Source organism: Amaranthus tricolor, chromosome 14, assembly GCF_026212465.1.
Source record: "Amaranthus tricolor cultivar Red isolate AtriRed21 chromosome 14, ASM2621246v1, whole genome shotgun sequence".
Taxonomy (NCBI): domain Eukaryota; kingdom Viridiplantae; phylum Streptophyta; class Magnoliopsida; order Caryophyllales; family Amaranthaceae; genus Amaranthus; species Amaranthus tricolor.
In genome coordinates, this window is record NC_080060.1 from 16,768,279 (window position 1) to 16,787,822 (window position 19,544).

The 19,544-nt window shown below is 34.7% G+C and overlaps 1 protein-coding gene across 1 annotated transcript; it reads right to left on the bottom strand.

Annotated features, from left to right (window-relative positions):
• Positions 1–2,974: 2,974 nt before the first annotated feature.
• LOC130799458 (uncharacterized) lies at positions 2,975–18,965 on the bottom strand. Its single transcript, XM_057662550.1, has 5 exons — positions 18,709–18,965; positions 18,507–18,625; positions 17,902–18,412; positions 4,054–4,181; positions 2,975–3,742 (listed from the first exon to the last, which is right to left on the bottom strand). The coding sequence occupies exons 2-5, from the start codon at positions 18,621–18,623 to the stop codon at positions 3,284–3,286; spliced, it is 1,215 nt and encodes a 404-aa protein (XP_057518533.1). The 5' UTR covers positions 18,624–18,625; positions 18,709–18,965; the 3' UTR covers positions 2,975–3,283.
• Between the last annotated feature and the right edge of the window lie 579 nt (positions 18,966–19,544).

Consider the following 19,544-nt stretch of genomic DNA (forward strand, 5'->3'; position numbering starts at 1 on the left):
TCCTTGCCGTTATTTAAATTAGTTTGTTACAGCTTAATCTTACTAACCTTATTTCCAATAATTGTAGATGATCCAGTAGGTTGTGATTTTTCACTATTTCCATGGCCCAATCACATCCCGCACATTCTCTCTCCATACTTGTTTGATTGGATTGATGTTATAAGTGATGGTAACTGTGGTTTTAGAGCTATTGCCGTCACAGAGTTGGGAGGCGAGGAGGCATGGCCTCTTTTAAGACGTGCAATGTGCATGGAAATGCAAATGAACAGAGACCAATACGTAAGTGTGTATCTATTGGAGGAGGCGTTAGACAATGCTATATTCCGAATTGGTTCACACAGCAATGGACCTGCTCCTTATATTAACTGGATGGAAGCACCGATGGCATTGTACTCTGCAGCAACATTTCTTAACATTGGCATTGCTTATTATGGTTCTGCTGACGATAAACTGATGTATAACTTTGATGACTTTGCTGCCTTATATGAGACCTTTTCTTTGTGTGCAATAAACCCTTTGCGTTTTCTTGGTTAAATAAAACCACTTCTCGTCAATGTGAATATAATCGTACATTACTTTGTAAATCAGGTGTCTTTGAATGGTGTCTTCTTGGATAAGGCTCAAAATCCACTCCACCCTCCTTATTTTGTTGGCATCGGTTAAAGCCGGGTGTAGTGGATTTGAATGAGTCTTTATCTCACCTCTTTTTATCCACCTCCACACCGTTGACGGTGCCAAATCTAAACATGTTGCAACATCTCTAATGCAAGTGTGTTCGCCAATGGGTCTAGACTCAAGTAAGTTTGGTGGTACGACCACTCTTTTTCTTCCAAAATTTTTGTACTTGGATTCCACAATGTATGGTTTGTTTGCTTCCTTGATTTGTATTGCTCGTTTCCATAAATCTCGGATCGTTCTATGTGTGTAGCCGTATTTTTGAGCTATGCGTTTGAATGTACCATGAGGAAGTGAGTCACTAACTTTTAGTGCTGTCTCTTGGAAAATAAGTTGCCTTAACTCATTCGTGAGTCTTGGCTTATGCTGATTTTGTTGCTGTGGTCCTATTTCTTCTATATTCTGTGGCTCTTCTTCTGATTCAAAACTAGACTCTGGAACGTATGAATTCGATCCAAAGTACCAAGCCCCCTGTTGCTCATCTTCACTTCCTGAAGCCATTGAAGGCCAATGATGCGATGATCTTTTTCACAAACTATTTGGCTACTGATTTTTGTAAGCTGTTAAGAAAAGCTTACTGATTTTTGGAAGATAATTTTGCTATTTTCAAATATGTATGAAGAATTTGTAAGTTGTTAAGAAAAGCTACTGATTTTTGGAAGAAGATGCTACTGATTTTTCCAGATTGTTTGGCTACTGATTTTTCACAATCTATTTGGCTACTGATTTTTCACAAACAACAGCTTTTATAGGCTTAACTGGAATTTGTAAGGTCATTTTTCAGATTATTTGATGTAATTTCTGATTAGAGTACATGTAATTGCTGATCCATGTTAGTTTAATTTGGCCGATGTATGTAATTTGATGATCCATGATTGTAAATTTCTGATTTTTTTGGTATATGGAGGGATTAAGTTTCCTCTTTTTTTTTTATTGCAGAGCTCTAAACTTTCCCAATTTGGAAAGTTGGTTAGATTACCTCCATTGTAAGGTTATATTTCATTTTTAATTAATTTAATAAAATCAGTTTTTTTTGTTTTACTTTTATTTATAATTATTTTCTCTCTCATTCTTTCAATACAATCATTACTTCACACTACTATTTAATTAAAATAATACCCACTATAACCAAAGATTCTCTTTTTCTTAATATGTCTGAAAAACCCAAAGTGGAAGAACTTAAAAGAACGGAGGGAGTAATATTTAAAAAAATAAATTAAAAATAATATTTAAAAGAAAAATGTAAATTTGATAATAATAATAATAATAATAATAATACTAATCACAATAATAAATTTAAAACAATAATAATAATAACATCAACAACAACAACAACAACAACAACAACAACAACAACAACAATAATAATAATAATAATAATAACAATAATAATAAAAATAAAATAATAATAATAATAATAATAATAATAATAATAATAGTAATAATAATAATAATGATAATAATAATAATGTTATTATTATTATTATTATTATTATTATTATTATTATTATTATTATTATTATTATTATTATTATTATTATTATTATTATTATTATTATTATTATTATATTAATTCAAAAAAATAAATTTAAAAAAAACATTGGGTGAGTCGTACGCGATTCACTTTTTTTGTCTTTTTTCTTAATTTAAAATAATGCAATTCGAATAAAAATTACCTCGATTATTTGTTTGCGGATTGAATTCCTTAGCTTTTGCTCCGAAAATTTTATGTTGTAATTTTTTTTTAAGTGTGATAAAGGTGTTATTTAGTGAGGTTAGAGTATATGTAAGAAATTTTAAGTCCAGGGGAAAAAGCGTAATTTCATTAGGGGGTAGCGATAAAATAAAAAGAATGACGATTTTTAAGGATTGTGTTTTAAATATTACTCCAAAGTTGCAATTTTAGAATTAACCCAAATTAAAATTTTAAAAAGTAATTTTCCCACATTTTCCAATCACTAATACCTAATTTATTTCATCTATAACTATTACTCTCTCTATTCTTTTTTGTTCTTCTCGTTTACTTTTTGCATAGTTTCAAAGTAAATTTTAAGCCTTAAAATCTCTAAATACGCGTCATAAAAAATTATAAAAAATATATAATAATAATAATAATGTTATTGTTATTTTAACTAATATTTACATTTTTCAATTTTTACTTTTTAGTTCATATCATTTAATATATTAGAAAATCATATATTTTATTTATTTTCAATTATTTATAAAACCTTTTCAATTTTAATGATTATAAAACCTTAATTTATACAAATTTATCAAAAAAATTTTAATAAAACAGTACATCATAGGCACTAATCTAATTTTATAATATATCAATTCATGTCCATGCATAAGCCGAAATCTGAATCATAAAAAGGTATTAACATTATATCAGCTTGTTCCATTTTCAAGTCCTCCCATTTTTGGGGAAAACAAAAGTCATGATGCAATAATACGTATAATCCTTTCATCCTATGTCGAATGCAAAACTTGTATTTGGACCCGATCTAGATTTCAATTTGCGAATTAAAATCTCAAAACTCATAATAAATAAATAAAATATATACACATTTAAAAAGGGTAAAATAAAAAAGATGCCATAAAAATGAGGTTAATCTTTCCAACCATCTTTGTTAAGACGTCGAGAAGCAAGCCCCCTTGAAGAAAGATTTGGCGTAGCAGGCAAAACCGGAGTCTTGGGAGCCTCCTCGTCATCCCAGTGGTCGTCCCAGCTATCGTCCCAACCATCTTTTGATTCTAATACCGTCTTCGATACACCAGAAACGGGTAGCTCAGTGTCGATGGTTTGATACCTAATCCCTTGATAGTGCTTCTTCCACAAGCTAGAGCACATCCATGCAGATCCAAATATCACAAATGCAGACAGAGTTAAAAATATCACTATGTGAGTTTTAGTCAAGTTGCTTAAAAATCGGAGCTTGAAAGCATAACGGGTCTCTAATCTAGAATCACGAGGCATCAACTCCTTGAAGTCGAGAGTACACCGACTGTCATCTGTTGTCAACAAAATCAAGCTATCTGTTGCCTCGTAGGCCACAGAAACTCGAACCTGCACAACAGTAATTATCATGCTGTCAACAAAATGGATCACTCCAGCCACTGTATGAATAGAGTACAGGACTGCATGGAATTTGATCGTAATTGCTTGCAAAGAAGGAAACATGACAGCAAATAATTTATAGGAATTCGACAGCCAAACAGGCGAAAATCACAAATTTCATAAAATACTTGTAATCGTAGTTTAAAGCTCGAAATTGCCAAGAATTTGACTAAGGTACATTCATATAAACCATACATCATTGCACCCATTACCAATTCTTTTTAATAAAAAAACAGATGAAGTTATTACGTTTACGGTACCTTTTTATCTTCTTTTTGTTGAAGGTGAATTTTTGTTTCCTCTAATAGAACAAACTTAGGAGCGGTAATTGTAACAGTCACAGGGCTTGATCCTTTATTCTGAATCAGAAGTGAAAGATCGGGAGAATCTGTAGAAAAACAAGTAACAACGTAGATTTCAGAAAATAAAACATTTATTGCACACAAGGTAAGCAAGGTGTAAGACTCAAGAATCAGGATTTTCTACTTTACCATAATTCCTATGTATATAACACAATACTTTCAACTTACGAAAGGTAACGGTTGCCGATTAAAGAACTTGAAAACACGAACCAAACTTAGGACATTTCATTATATGACAGTCATAAAGCGCCCTTTCCACAGTAAGTCAGGCATATTTAAAGTGGAATATAGCACTAAAAACCAAAAAAACAGTCTTAGAACCTCTTGCAGAGAAGCCAAATTATCAACATGATCTAGCATCCATATTACGTACGATGAACCAACTTGGCTCTAGCCACATCCAATGTTTATTATTTTGGCTAATGCACAACCAGTTCTTTTTAAAAAATGCCTACAAAGGCACTAAGCTGAAGGCACAATAGGAGGAGCCCCTTTAGTGTACAGAAGGTGCAACAGGAGGTTTTCGTTTATTTTTTCACATTTTTGGTTTTTCTCTGAGATCCTTATTTAAAGTTTGGTACCTCTCTTTTAATGACAAATGAGGTGAAATCCCAATCGCCTTAATGTGTCTAGTCTAGTGTGCCTTTTTATTCACTGTAAACAACCCAATTAGGCATCAATTTTAAGATGCCAAAAGGGGCCAATCACCGATGGGTGTGACATGTAGTATGCAATATGGAATACTCGGGCATGGTTCCTTAACACGTGACATCTAGGTCCTAAATTCTACTGCATATTATGGACCTTAAACACTTAAGTGGATCTATTTCATCCATTGAGCCTCCTTTGATTTTCATTGATATTTCCCAACAGCTACAAAATGTCAGGTGCTACTAACCTCTACATTTTTACTTAAATATTCAGTTGGTCAATGATCACAAGTGTGACCTAAAGCCTTTGGCATGAATATTGTCAGGCTGATTCTGGCCCCAATGCTCATTGAAGAGTAGATTGAGTATGTCTTGTGGTTTTCCTGAAAAACAAATTTAGGATGTGATGGCATGTCACTTAGGGTCTTTTGGCCGTCCTAAACAACCCAATGAAAACTTTTACAGTTCCGTATTGGATTTTATACAAAGCAGATGCTAAAAGCATCTTATGATTGAAGCCTACAATTTGCAATTGGTTTTTTGTGAAGGTCCCTGTGGTTTTCTTCCTGAATTAATATCCTATATGCCTCACTAACATCAGGCATGTCTTTTCTTGTAAGAAAATTAGTTCTGACTTGATTAAATTGTGGGTCAAGTTTCATTAAAAAGAAGTCATAAGTCTTAAGTCCTGCTGAATTTCACAAAAATTGTTATGGGATGGCAATTGTATTGGGAGTAAGGGTTTCAAATCATATTATTACATCTTATCCATGCCTTCTCATCGGTAGCACCATGTTCTAGTTTTGGTAAGGATCCATCTACGGAACACATTTTGTTTTTAGTATCCAAAGTTCCAAACCTATCATCATAGATCATTTCCAATCGCTATAACAAATTTCTTCGAAAGCAACTGAAACAAGTCTAGTGTTGGCTGAAGCTAAGGATGTAAGTAGTATGTCCTCACTGGATTTTGGGTTTGATCTAGGGTTTGGTTGGTGTTTTCATTATTTCTTTATTTGTTGTATGTATTGGTTTTCTTTCCATAGATAAACTGTCTTGATGAAAGAGTTAAGAAAAAAAAGATACGTTGTATGCAAGAAATCAAGAGGATGGTAAACAAGGAAAAACAAGAAACAAGAAATTAAGGCAGGAAAAAAAGAGGTATTAAGGGTCCTGCTCTGTACACACATTATGCCTTGAAAAGAATACTAATGTTGTTTTTTCAAAGGATCTTTGTCTTCTCCATGATCAGTCAACAAAAGCATGTTTACCCCTTGGTAAACTTCTTCATGAAATTTATTACACAAGAGGCAAAGGGGTTGATGTGGTTTGTCATACACATCTTCACGTGAAGAATGTGGACTTCTCCAAGAATAAAATTGCTTCTTCCTTCAATAAATATGTTGCACATCCTAACCTACAAAAAGCAAGTATTTTCACTATTTAAGACAATGTAGACTTTGCTAAGCTTTAGCATTTATGTTTTGGTCACATGCCTTTTACAATGATTATTAATATTAATCCTAACTTGACACAAAGACCATTCACGATAGCTTTATTTGTACTATATTAAATCTACTTGTGCTTTCCAATTGCTCCACATAGACAAATAGGATCCAAAATCAAGCAAAACTCATAATGGATGTACTATTTTCTTGACTATTGTTGATGACTTGACTAGAATGACTTGGTTACATTTATAAAATATAAAAATGAGTGTGTTAATATTTTGGAACAATTAATCAAATTCATCAAAAACTAATTTGATAGCAATGTAATGTATGTTAGAATGGACAATGCCAAAGAACTTTATAAAGAACCCAGAGCACGATTACATAACAGCTTTGGCATCAAACACAAACATAGCTGCACGGAAACCCATCAACAAGATGTTGTTATGGAAAGGAAGCGCAAACACCTTATTGAAACAGCTAAGGCCTTATTCTTACAATCAAATTTGTCCAACGCCTTTTGGGGAGCATGTGTTCTTTGTGCCACTTACCTAGTTAATTGAATGCCTTTATATTGTCTTAACATCAATTCAACATACCAAAAGCTTCTTGGGACCACCCCTACCAATGAACACTTCAGAACTTTTGGATGCTATGTTTTGTTTCCAATATCAAACAAGGAAGAACCAAATTAACCCACGAGCTGACCCTTGTGTTTTCATTGGGTAGCCCTACGATCAAAAGGCGTACAAAGTTTATAATCTCAGCACTAAAAAATTTATGTTCTTTAGAAATATAGTTTTCCATGAAAAACACTTCCCTTTTCTTTAAGGCCTAATTCCAAACCCACGTTTCCTACCTTTTTCATCCCAGCTAACAATACACCTTATTCTGATCTTGAATCTATGACACAAAACTACAACACTAATGACACATATTAGACACCTACTACACCTATTACATCTAATACTAAACTTGATAAGAAGGGCAGTGACAACACACCAACTTTTCCCAATACTAATATACACTTAACACCAAGCATGACAATCATACCTTCTAGGAGTGACAACACACAAACTTTTTCCATCCCTACTGAATACCCTATACTAGTTGTTCCTCCTATACACAGGACCACAGAGAGACCTTTGGGCATTGAAGAAAGAAACAGTGACTTTACCTTTGAACCTAGAAGATCCACTAGACCACATAAAGCCCCCTCTCACTTATCTGATTTTGTTTGTGACAATACTAAATGGTGTAACTTGATTTACTTTTCCGTCTTACCTAATGAATAGCAAGTTTTCTTAGCAAATCAAACAAAATGACTTGAGTCAAATTCCTACAAGGAAGCTACTAAAGACATCAAATGGCAAGAGCTATGCAAAGGGAACTTGATGCTTTGGAACAAAACAGCACATGGGATATGGCAAGTGCTATAGGATCCAGATGCATCTACAAGATCAAATTAAAAGCAAATGGATGTTGGAAAGGTACAAAGCAAGATCAGTGGCAAAGGGGTATAACTAGGCCTGTTCAATAAAACCCGACTTGTTGACCCACCGACCCAGCCACAAAATAGTTTATTCGGGTACTTGTTGACCCGTTTATTAGAGAAGGAATTTTTTGTTTTTTATAAGGTAAGTATTATATACTGCCATAGTGCGAACATGCCAAGCAAATAACAAAGTTGAGCTTAATTCATACATTACCTTGTTCCTCCTTTCTTTCAGTCTCGCACACTCACCTTCCACATTCTCTATCTCTCTCATTTCTCTCTCATTGTTGTCCTCATCAACATTGTCATCTACTTCCTATTGCTTGAAATCTCTAGTAGTATTTGTAACAGTCTAAAGCTGCACTTTCGGATTTGTGTTGAAATTTCTAAAGCTGTTGTTGGATTTTGTGTTCAATTTTGCTTTGGAGCTCAGTTGATTGAAATATCAATTTTAGGATTTGGATTTCGTTTTATTGTTTTTTTATGTCTGTTGAATTATTTGTTCCTATTGTGAGAAATTAGCTTTGGTATAAATTCAAAAAATCTGGCTACCCGTTGTCCCGACTCGATTTATCCTGATACCCGATATTCGGATACCCAAATAAATCGGGTCGGGACACAGGCCGTTAAAACAGGGTACCCAACTTTTCGAGTACCCAAAATGTCAGGTATCCGGTTATTAACACCCCTAGGTATAACCAACAGCTAGGGGTGGACTTTCAAGAGACCTCACCGGTGGTTAAGATGACTACAGTGAGGTGTCTCATAGCTTTAGCTACTTACAGATACTCCATGAAGAAATGTATATGAAAATCCTTGAAGGTTTGCATCAAACACATTCCAAACTTGTTTGCAAAAAGTCCCTATATGGTTTGACATAGTTTTCAAGACAATGGTTTGCTAAACTTTCTATAGAATTTATCAAGGATTCAACCAATCCAAGAATGACTACTCCCTTTTTATCAAAAGAAATGAAAAATCCATCACCATAGCAATAGTGTACGTAGATGATATCCTAGTTGCTTTAAAGTCCTTATAGTCATAGCTTAACAAAATTTTCAGCATCAAGGATTTGGGAAGTCTAACTTACTTCCTAGGAATAGAAGTAACTCACCTAAACGAAGGGATTGTCCTAAGTCAAAAAAAAAATTCACCAATGAACACCTACATGCATCCGATTTACATGACTTTAGAAAAGTTGTCACGCCTCTTCCTTTAAACCTTAAACTTCAATAAGGGGATTCTCCACTCTACCATAAGCCGACACATTATAGAAGATTGGTTGGAAATTAAACTTCCTCACCAATACCAGACTTGATCTCTTGTATACTGTTCAAACTCTACGTCAGCATACGCAGAATCCTACTATAACCACAAGGCTCTAACTCACACCCTAAACTATGTTGCTCACACTTTGGGACAAGGAAATCTTCTCCGAGGAAGAGAGACACTGAAACATCAAGCCTTTTGCTATAGCTACTATAATTGGACTATATGTGGTGCTTTTAGTGTACAATTAAATAACTTAGGGAAAGTCCATGTTGTAACCTTGAATTTTTGGATTTTCCACGTGGTGGACAAACCTTTTTTTCAATCCACGTGATGACCTTGACTTTCCAATTTTTCCACATGGTAGACAAAAGAGAAGTTATTTTGTTGACTTTACGCTATTTTCACCCAACGTAATGAACCCTAAATTACCACATATTTCAAAATCCAGTCGAAATAAGTACTTAATATAACCAAAAACTTAACATTTCGTCTATCACATGAAAAAATTGGAAGCTAAAAGTCACCACGTGGATTTAAAAAAACATTTTTGGAAAAGCCAAATACTCAAGGTCACCACCTGGAATTTCCCAATAACTTATTAGTAATTAATTAATTATTATTTTGTTTTTCAGCTACAATTATGAGTAACTATAATTTAAGTGATTGTACTAACTACTAATTGATGCTAATGCGTATTAATGAAATTTTAACAGTGAGAGAACAAACGTTGTAATGATAAAATATAGTTACTTACAACAGTGAAATAATTGGCGTTACACTTTATGTAAAACACAATGCGGTGTTGTGACCGTGAAGATTCATGCACTATTATATAAAAATATATAACGTCATGGCAAATCTCAAACGGGTTACATAACGGGCGTTACGTAATGTAAGCTGTAACGGTGAGACTGTTGAAGCAAGAGCCAATTCCCACTATATTAAAGATGATTTTGAGCACCTTGATCCTCATGCTATGTCTTGCACACTTGAGAGTGGTGTGGGATGTGCATGAGAAATGTGGTGCTAAGATTTGGTTCACTTGATCAAGTGTTCGATGATGATGATTTGAGGAGCTTTGAGCAAAACATAAAGTGGATTGTTCAAAGCAAGAGAGGGTCCAAAGAGGGGCTTGGCATGTGCCTTGAATGAGGCACAACACATGGGAAGATTTGCTCGTCCAAGGCAGCACGTTCACAGTAGAACAATGAGCACTGATGAGGCGCTCGACAAGTCGAGCTAGCTGGCTCGCCCGAGCGAGGTTCACCACGCGAAACAGAAGAATTCTGTTTTTATTATCGGTTTTGTTTGGGCTTTAAGCCCTTTTGTCCTAGGGTTCTCTAATAAGTTTTAGGGCTATATACGAGTCCTTAGAACTACATTAGAGATATGAGAATGAGTTTACAGCCAAGAGAGTTCTTCCTTGTATTAGAGAGTTTGTATGAGACCACCATTAAAGGTGAGGTCTTTACTTTGAGAGGTTGTTCTTAAAGCTTATGTGGGTTGTCATTAATGTATTGTTGAGTATATTAATGAAAGTAATGTTTGAGGAGGAGGTTTCCTTAGATGCCTCATAAATCTTGTGTTTTTGGTCCATTGTTGTTGTGCTTTGTTTTTGGGTGTTCTTTGTGCATTTTGTTCTTGTTTTTCACCATTGTTATAGCCTATTCACAACAATTGGTATCAGAGATTTTAGTGAGATTTATGGGTTTTTTAGTGGGTGAAAGTTAGGATCTTTGGTGGAGAAACGAGATGGAAAGTAGTACAAAGTTCCAAATTCCATTCTTTAATGGAAAGATGAATTTTTCGGTGTGGAGAAGCACGTAGAAGACTTGTTGGCGCAATAAGGGATTGATGATGCTCTTGAGAGAAGAAAGCCAACATCAACGAATAAAAGAAAGTGGGTGACCATGTAGAAAAGGGCGGTGAGCACCATTAGGCTGCCGTTGCACCCAAAATCAAGTACAATTACTTGAAGGAGACGGACCCCGGAGTGTTGTTGGAGAAACTTCAAGCAGTGTATGCTTGAAAGTCTCTTACTAACAAACTTTGCTTGAGATGGGAGTTGTATCAACTCATGAAGGAGGATGATACAAGTATGCAAGATCATATCAACACATTCAACCAATTGGTGTGCCAATTGTTGAATGCTGATGAGAAGCGTTTCAATGAAGAGAAAGCCTTACTACTCTTGGCTTCACTTCCAAAGAGCTATAAGAATATAGATAAAACTTTGCTCATTAGGAGAGAATCTATCACACTCGATCAAGCATTGGCGGCGTTGAGGGAGAACGATAGGTTCATAGAGAGTCATGATGAGGAAGATAAGAAGGGGAGTAATGAGGCAATATTTGGTGAGAGTTCTAGAGGGAGACAAAAGCAAAGGGTATTAAGCTAGGGGGAAGTCTCAAGGGAGAAATGACTATAGTACAAGGAGTGTTATTATTGCAAGAAGAAGGGGCACATTCAAATGATATGCAGGGAAATGAGGGAAGACCTCAAGAAGATGAAAGACTTGAGCGTTGGAAGAAGAGATGGTGAAAATAGCGGAAATGCCGCTCTAGGCTTTGTGGATGATGATGACTATGATGGTGCGCTTCTTGTTGATGGGGGAGTGACTCATAGTAAGGAGTGGATGATTGACTCCGGTTGCTCATTCCATATATGTTGTGAGAAAGAGAAGTTTGCTAAGCTTAGCTATGTTGATGGAGGCCTTGGCACTTCGCCAGATGATGATAGGGTAAAGGTGGAAGGGATTGGTGAGGTTTTGATAGTGACACGTGATGTGTCAAGAGAAGGCTAGATGATATGAGGTATGTTCCCAAGCTTGAGAGGAACCGCATCTTACTTGATAGATTGGAGTCTAAAGGATGCACCTTCAAAGCTAGTGATGGGTTATTGAAGGTCATTAAAAAGAGCATGGTGCTCATGAGAGGAAGGAGTGAGAGCAACTTATATGTGTTGCAAGTGGATGGTGGTTGCCTAGGCCACATTGATGATAGTTGCAAGTCACCCAAGAAGGTGACATTTGATGATGGTGAGGGAATTGGTCTTAAGGGGGAGATTGTTGAAGCAAGAGCCAATTCCCACTATATTGAAGATGATTTTGAGCACCTTGTTGCTCATGCTATGTCTTGCACAATTGAGAGTGGTGTGGGATGTGCCATGGGAAATGAGGTGCTAAGGTTTGGTTCACTTAATCAAGTGTTTGATGATGATGATTTGACGAGCTTTGAGCAAGACATAAAGTGGATTGAGGGCCCAAAGAGGGGCTTGGCATGTGCCTTGAACAAGGCACAACACATGGGAAGATATGCTCGTCCAAGGCAGCACGTTCACAGCAGAACAGTGAGCACTGATGAGGCGCTCGACCAGTCGAGCTAGCTGGCTCGCCCGAGCGAGGTTCAGCACACGAAACAGAAGCATTATGTTTTTATTCTCGGTTTTGTTTAGGCTTTAAGCCCTTTTGTCCTAGAGTTTTCTAATCAATTTTAGGGCTATATAAGGGTCCTTAAAACATCATTAGAGATATGAGAGTGAGTCTAATGCACTGGAAGCAACTAGGGTTTACAACCAAGAAAGTTCTTCCTTGTATTAGATAGTTTGTGTGACCACCATTAACGGTGAGGTCTTTGCTTTGAGAGTTTGTTCTTAAAGCTTGTGTAAGTTGTCATTAATGTAGTGTTGAGTATATTAATGAAAATAATCCTTGTTTGAGGGGGAGATATCCTTAGATACCTCATAAATCTTGTGTTTTTGGTCCATTGTTGTTGTGCTCTGTTTTTGGGAGTTCTTTGTGCATTTTGTTCTTGTTTGTTCTTTACCATTGTTATAGCCCATTCACAACAGAGACAAAGAAACTTACGCAACAACGAGACATTGTGAATTTTAGCCTTTTGATATGAGGTTCCTCCGGATTTCTCTCGTGCCTCGACTCAAAATTCCCAAAAATTCTACTTACACTTCGTACGGATCCTAGAATGGAGCTTTGGGTGGAAAAAATCTCCTTACTCAAGCAAAAGTTAGCCATACAACTTGTATTTGTGCATGTGGAAAAATGCACTTTTGGGATCTACAAGGCCTTTTTGTGGTCGTTTGGGATTCCATAAGGACAATGCTTAGAAGTTCATGTGGAAAAATGTACTTTTGGAATCTACAAGGCCTTTATGTGGTCGTTTGTGGTTCCATAAGGACAATGGTTAGGAGTGTTCATAACCGGGTACCCGGTATTGCGGTTACCCGGAAAGTCGGGTACCCGCTTACTCAGGTACCTATTTTAACGGCCTGTGTCCAGCCCCAATTTATCTAGATACCCCGAAATTGGGTCAATACATCGGGTATTCGGTTTATTTATGACATTCTTTTTGAATTTGGTGCAACAGTTTGTGGCATACTCTATTGGCTGTTTAGATGGAAAAAATTAGAAAATTAGGATGTTTTTTGAATAATTAATAATACATCAAATATTTAGCCTTTATGGAATCAATAACAAGTCTATCATTCATCATTTACTTGAAGTATCTCCATGAAAAACCAGTTAAGAGTTCGAGATCACAAAAGAACGATCAAGAACAAAAAAAACAAGAAAGAAGGACTAAGTAGTCTCAAAAATCATAAATTAGTCTTGAAAATAAGAACAATTAGAAAAAAAAAATAAGAACCAAAAAATAAGAAAAAACATATCCAAGAACAAAAACAAAAGATCAGAAATTAGTCTCGAAAAAATCAAGAAAAAAAACACTATAAAAATTAGGGTATTGTTGTGGGCGCCTTAGCTGTTATTAGAATACTAGTAGCATTGAAAAAATTAAGGAGAGAAAAAAATATTTAAGGGACAAGAATTGAAGAAATAAAGAAGGAGAAAATAAGAGAATGAGAAAGAAATGGAATTGGTTTGAAACGGTGCAGCAATAGTATTAACGCTATTGAACATGTTTTTCTTTAGCAGTAGGGTTTGCCTTTGCAGTGCATGTTTTTCTTTTTCAAAATGAATATGTGAAATTAAAAAATGTTTTTCTTTAGCAGTAGGGTTTGCCTTTGCAGTGCATGTTTTTCTTTTTAAAAGTGAATATGTGAAATTAAAAAAAATTCCTTACAATTAATGGGTCAATGGGTCAACGGATACCCGTTTAAAATTAGTTAATGGCCATGACCCGACTTGTTTAAGGGTACCCGACCCGTAAGTTTTAAGTTTTTAAATTTTATGACCCGCCATTTAAGTTACGGGTCGGGTTTTTATGAACAGGCCTAACAATGGTGACCTGATGATGTTTCTCCTATAACCTACTCATTTTTCCCCAAAAAAAAAATCTTTCAAAAAGCATGAATTATCTCGGTCCTTAGCTCATAATTTTTAAAAATTCCACTCTTACTAGTTATGGATCATAGAAATCACATTTAGACAATTGAATCATCTTACTCGAGCAAAAATTCGATCACACAAACCTCTATTTTTGTGTTTTCGATTCGTACGCAAGGACTTTCTTGGGTCATTTTGTAGCCATTTTGTGCTCGTTTACTCTAGCAGCATCAATGTTGGTACAAAACGATTGATTTTACACTTCTAAGGCACAAGTTCAACATTGTCATATTCAATGGAATTAAAACATTCGATCTTTAGAGTCTAAGTTTAATGATCAAAGAAAGGGAAGGAGAAGATGTGTTGAAATTGGAAGATTGAGAATTATAATCAAGAGAGTGTTTTAACTTTTAAGTACCTTAGGTTATTTTCAAATATTAGAAGAGATCAACCAAGATGTTTTTATAGAATTCATGTAAGACGGAGTGCACGAAGTGTAAATTTAGCAAAAATGAGATAACGAGAAGCACTATGAAGCTTAAAACGAAATAAATCACCCTAAGTGGAAACTTCAAATACCTTGGGTCCATATTTCAAGGTAGTAAGGACATCCAACAAGATGTGAACCATAGAAGTAAATGTGGTTGGCAAAAAAGGAGAGGGCATATTATGTAATTGAGTTATTAAGGTGTGCCCCTAAAGCTAAAAGGTAAGTTTAATCGAACAACCATTAGATCAGCTAGCATATGTGGATCAAAATGTTGGGCTTTTAGAAAGTATCATAGTAGGAAGATAGGTTGCAAAAATGCAATTGCTCCGATGGATGAGTGGGCATACTTTGAAGGATAGAATACTAAAGGACAATACAACAAATAATTTCGGAGTTATATACATTGAGGAAAAGATGAAAGAAAATTGTTTGAGATGAATGTGCAAAGACAAGATAGAAAGTTTAACCTTGGGTAACAAAAAAAGTGAACGAGAAAGACTGAAGATGATGAGTGCAAAGGAATTAAGTTGGTAGAAATTTGAAATGAATGGAGAAAAATCCATTTGGACAACCATTAGAAATGATTTATTGGTTCATGTAGTCATTCAATCTTTTGAGATTAAGTTTTTGGCATTGTTGATAAATGTTGATATTCAAATGAATAACAAAATTTAAATGGAAGATCTTCCAAGAAGACCATTAGCATTGCTTTATTATATGGGTCATAATTTTTGCATATCCAAAGAAGCATTGAAAAAAAATAGTCTGCCATAGTGCAAATACAAGGTCGTATCAATGCATCGTAAAGGGTTTTAAGCTTATAGCGACCAAAATATAGGAAGACAATTGCAAATATGAATGTCACCGTGATCTTGAAGCAAACTTATTTTTGCACTATATAATGGACGTACACCAAAGATAGAATTCAATAAGATATACAACTAAAGCTAGGTGAGGAAGATATAGTAGATAATGGTTGGGGCATATGTAAAGACCACAAAAGATGGTTTTGGTAAGACAATTGAGATTTGGAAAAGTGATGAAGGAGACCAATCATAGTGCAAAAAGAAGGTTGTATCGCATTGCATCGGTCATGCTGTAAAGATTTTCATGCTTTGAATTGACCCTTGGAGGACCAATCATAGATCTTGGGGGTGAATACGACCATGGTTTAATTATGTTTGGAGAACCATGTAGCATTGGATAAGATTCCATGGAAAAGGCCATTGTCTTACACTAATATGTTTTGCCTCATGTACTTGACCTTTTATATTGAGATTAAGACTTTCACTTTTTTTGTTGATGCTATCTTTAGTTTTGAACTATTGGACCGAGACAGTGCCCTTTTAACCTTACTATGATAAATTTTAAAAATTCAAAGATCAAATTTGTTCCTAAGTTCATTTTACAACTAAAAATAAGCTCTAATAGGTTAAAGTAACTTCACTCTTCAAATTAAAGAAAATTTAATGATTATATGGGTAAGAAAAAGGTAAACTATGATGCCTAAACTGGCAATGCTACACAAAACTTTGTGCTCTTCATATTTCTTTCAAACAATAATAAAAATAATGATAAGGATAAAAATAAGGATAAAAATAAAAATAAAAATAAAAATAAAAATAACAATAAAACAACAACAACAACAACAACAACAACAACAACAACAACAACAATAACAATAACAATAACAATAACAATAAAAGAAGCTACTATTGGGCCAAATACTATCTTCAGCAAGAACTTATTTAAAGAAGTTAATGTTTGAAACGCCTAACAATGAATTGTGATGTTGTCCTTTAAATAGTTTCCATAGCCAAGGGTCAATTACTAATTGAACAAGTCAATGACAGATCAAGATGTAAGATTTGCAATTTAAATCGTTCCCAATTATTCCAAAGATCCAAAAAGAATTCTCGCATAACATATTAGAAATTTTTTGTGGCGGAAAAGATCAGGTTTCTCCATGTCAAATCCTTTCAGTCCAAACGGGTCGGGAAAGATCAAAAACAGGTCAATTCCTTTTTCAAGCACTAGATAAATCAAGGGTTGGATCAAAATAGGGTAAGTTAACCAGCTTTGGGCATACTTCAGGTTTGAGGCACTAAGCAAGTCATCTGGGTGTTTACTTTTTCTATGTCTAGTTATTTAAATCTTAGAAAAGACTTCACTAAAAAGCTCAAAGTATTTGAACAAAATTATCTGCCTTGAACAATCACCATACTGACACAAGTCAAGCACCTAAAATTTGCTTCAAGAATAAGATTTTCTATCTATTTGCCTTGTTCCTCCTTATCTGAAGAAAGGTGCAAAAGGTGACAAAATATTAAATGGTAACTTCGGACATTGTTCATTATCATAGAGATTAGTTTCAATCCACACGATAACTCATAAACCTTAAACAACACTTCTAACTACAACAGCAGAAAATACCAGCAAATAAAGTAAACTAATTCAATTTCCAATCTCAATTTCTCATCCAGATGATGTTTGCTGCCAACGGTCAATCGAAAACAACCTCTTCATTATCACTAACAAGAGTAAGGTTATGTACATCCGACCCTTAACCCCACCTAGGAGGATCCACTAAAGGGCATTGAGATAGTAGATTGAACTAAACCACCAAAACCATAATCTATAAAGGCAAAAGCATTCTCTTTATAACTAGCGTTGTTCTACAATTTATCAGTCCAACATACTTGACTTCAATGATCATAGGAACAATTAATTATGCTTGCTCATAAACCAAAGTAAACCTAATCCTAAGTAATAGTTCAAATATAACACCAAATAGACCTTATTAAACAAACACCCATAGATGGATCAATGCAAAAGCCAAATTCTTGCAGAAGTAATATTCCATACAGGGTCACATGATTTGCTAATATCTCCACGAATCACGAATCATAGTACGCTTTTGGACTATATCGGGCCATTTTGAGCGAATGGCGATTTCAAATGGAAAATTAGCCGGCAAATGATGTTACACTAAACCATACAGTCAAGTTGAAGTAACTACTGTAATAAAACAAATTTCAAATGCAAATAATGCATACAATTAATAAAACAATTAATTAAACAAAACTTACCATTGCCTGGAACTCTCAAACAAGCAGTCATATTCTTCTTCTTATCCTCACACATGTTAGATGGATCACATTCATCATCTTGCAACTTCTTCTCCACAACCATCAATGAGTCATCTAATTCAACACTTTCATCCTTTCTAGGCTTACTTTTAGAATCATACCCTTCTGATTTATCATTTCCATCCATTCTAGGCTCATTTTTAGAAATAACCCTTTTTTCTAATGTTTCTTTGTTGCCATATTTTCCATCTTTGTCTTTCAACTCCACATTTTTACTACCATCATCAATTTTGTGATTGTGACCTTTAGATTGTAATGATTCTGTAATATTGCTCTTACCAAGATCTTTCTTAACAATCTCATTTAAATTTTGAGTATTATCTTCCTTCTTTACTTGGGTGTTTTCTACTGAATCAGGATCAATTCTGGTCCCACCCTTATGATCATTTGAATTTTTAGTACTATTTGCATCAGTTATCAAACCCTTTTTAAGCTTCAAATCACCGTTTTCCTAAATTAAAAAACATACATAACAATTACAACATGAAATTCAGCTATACTTAATAAACCAACATCAATTAAGTGTCAAAAATAGTGAATTTTACCTGAAAATTGAGATCAGAAGAATTCACAAGAAGAAGAAGAAGCAGCAAAAGATTACCAAAAAGAATGAATCTTTTCGAACATTGAGAAATACCCATCTGCTTATACTTCAAAAACATTCCTTGAACATTGTACAACATTCAATTAGCATCGTCAACATTTTAAGTAAAAATTAAGTAAACCCAGAAAAAATAGAGTACATACAGTTCAATTCTGACCAAAATAGATCAACAGTTGAGAGATTTAAGAAAAGTACTGTTTCTACGCTTCCATAGTAAGCAGTTTCATTCAAGCATGATGGGAAAGAGTGAATATTTTAAAGGAGAGAAAGACAAAGTTTGGTGGTAAATCAGAAAATTGCAATAGGTAAAGAATAAAGAAGTGAAGTACCAAAAATTGCTTTTCCAATTTCTATGCTGCCGGCGACATGCAGGCAGGTATCAAATCTGAGTCAAAAGCGAAGATGCAAAGTGTAAGGGAAAAATACTAATGTCTCCCGCACCCGATTTGTCTATGGGCGGGCTATCCGTCAAGCTTGATCTTTTTGGTTCGAAAAATAGACAAAGCCTGCACAATAATTTTTTAAAAATAGCAAATTTCATTGAGACGGTTGTATATGTGCGACCTTTCACATATCTATTTCATTATTTCGAAATTGCTATTTTAAAGCTTGAATTAGACATCTTTGACCTTAAAATAGGCATTTTAAGTCTTGAAGTTCACAAACATTAAACCAATAGAATAGACATTCTATGTTTTGAAATTGATATTTTACTTATTTTACTGTTGGAATAGGTAAGTAAAATATAAAATTAAAGGTTGAAGTAAGGGTTTTAAGAGTTAGAAGTGGCATTTTAAGTGGTGGAATAGGTATTTTAAGGGTTGAAGTCGATAGTTAAAAGTTTAAAATAAACATCTAGAGACAGATGATTGAGGCTTGGAGTAGGGGTTTTAATTGTTAAATTTGGCTTTTTTAAGTCTTGAAATGGGTATTATAAGGCTAGTCGCACGCGTATGGCGGACGCATACAGGTTTTTGTG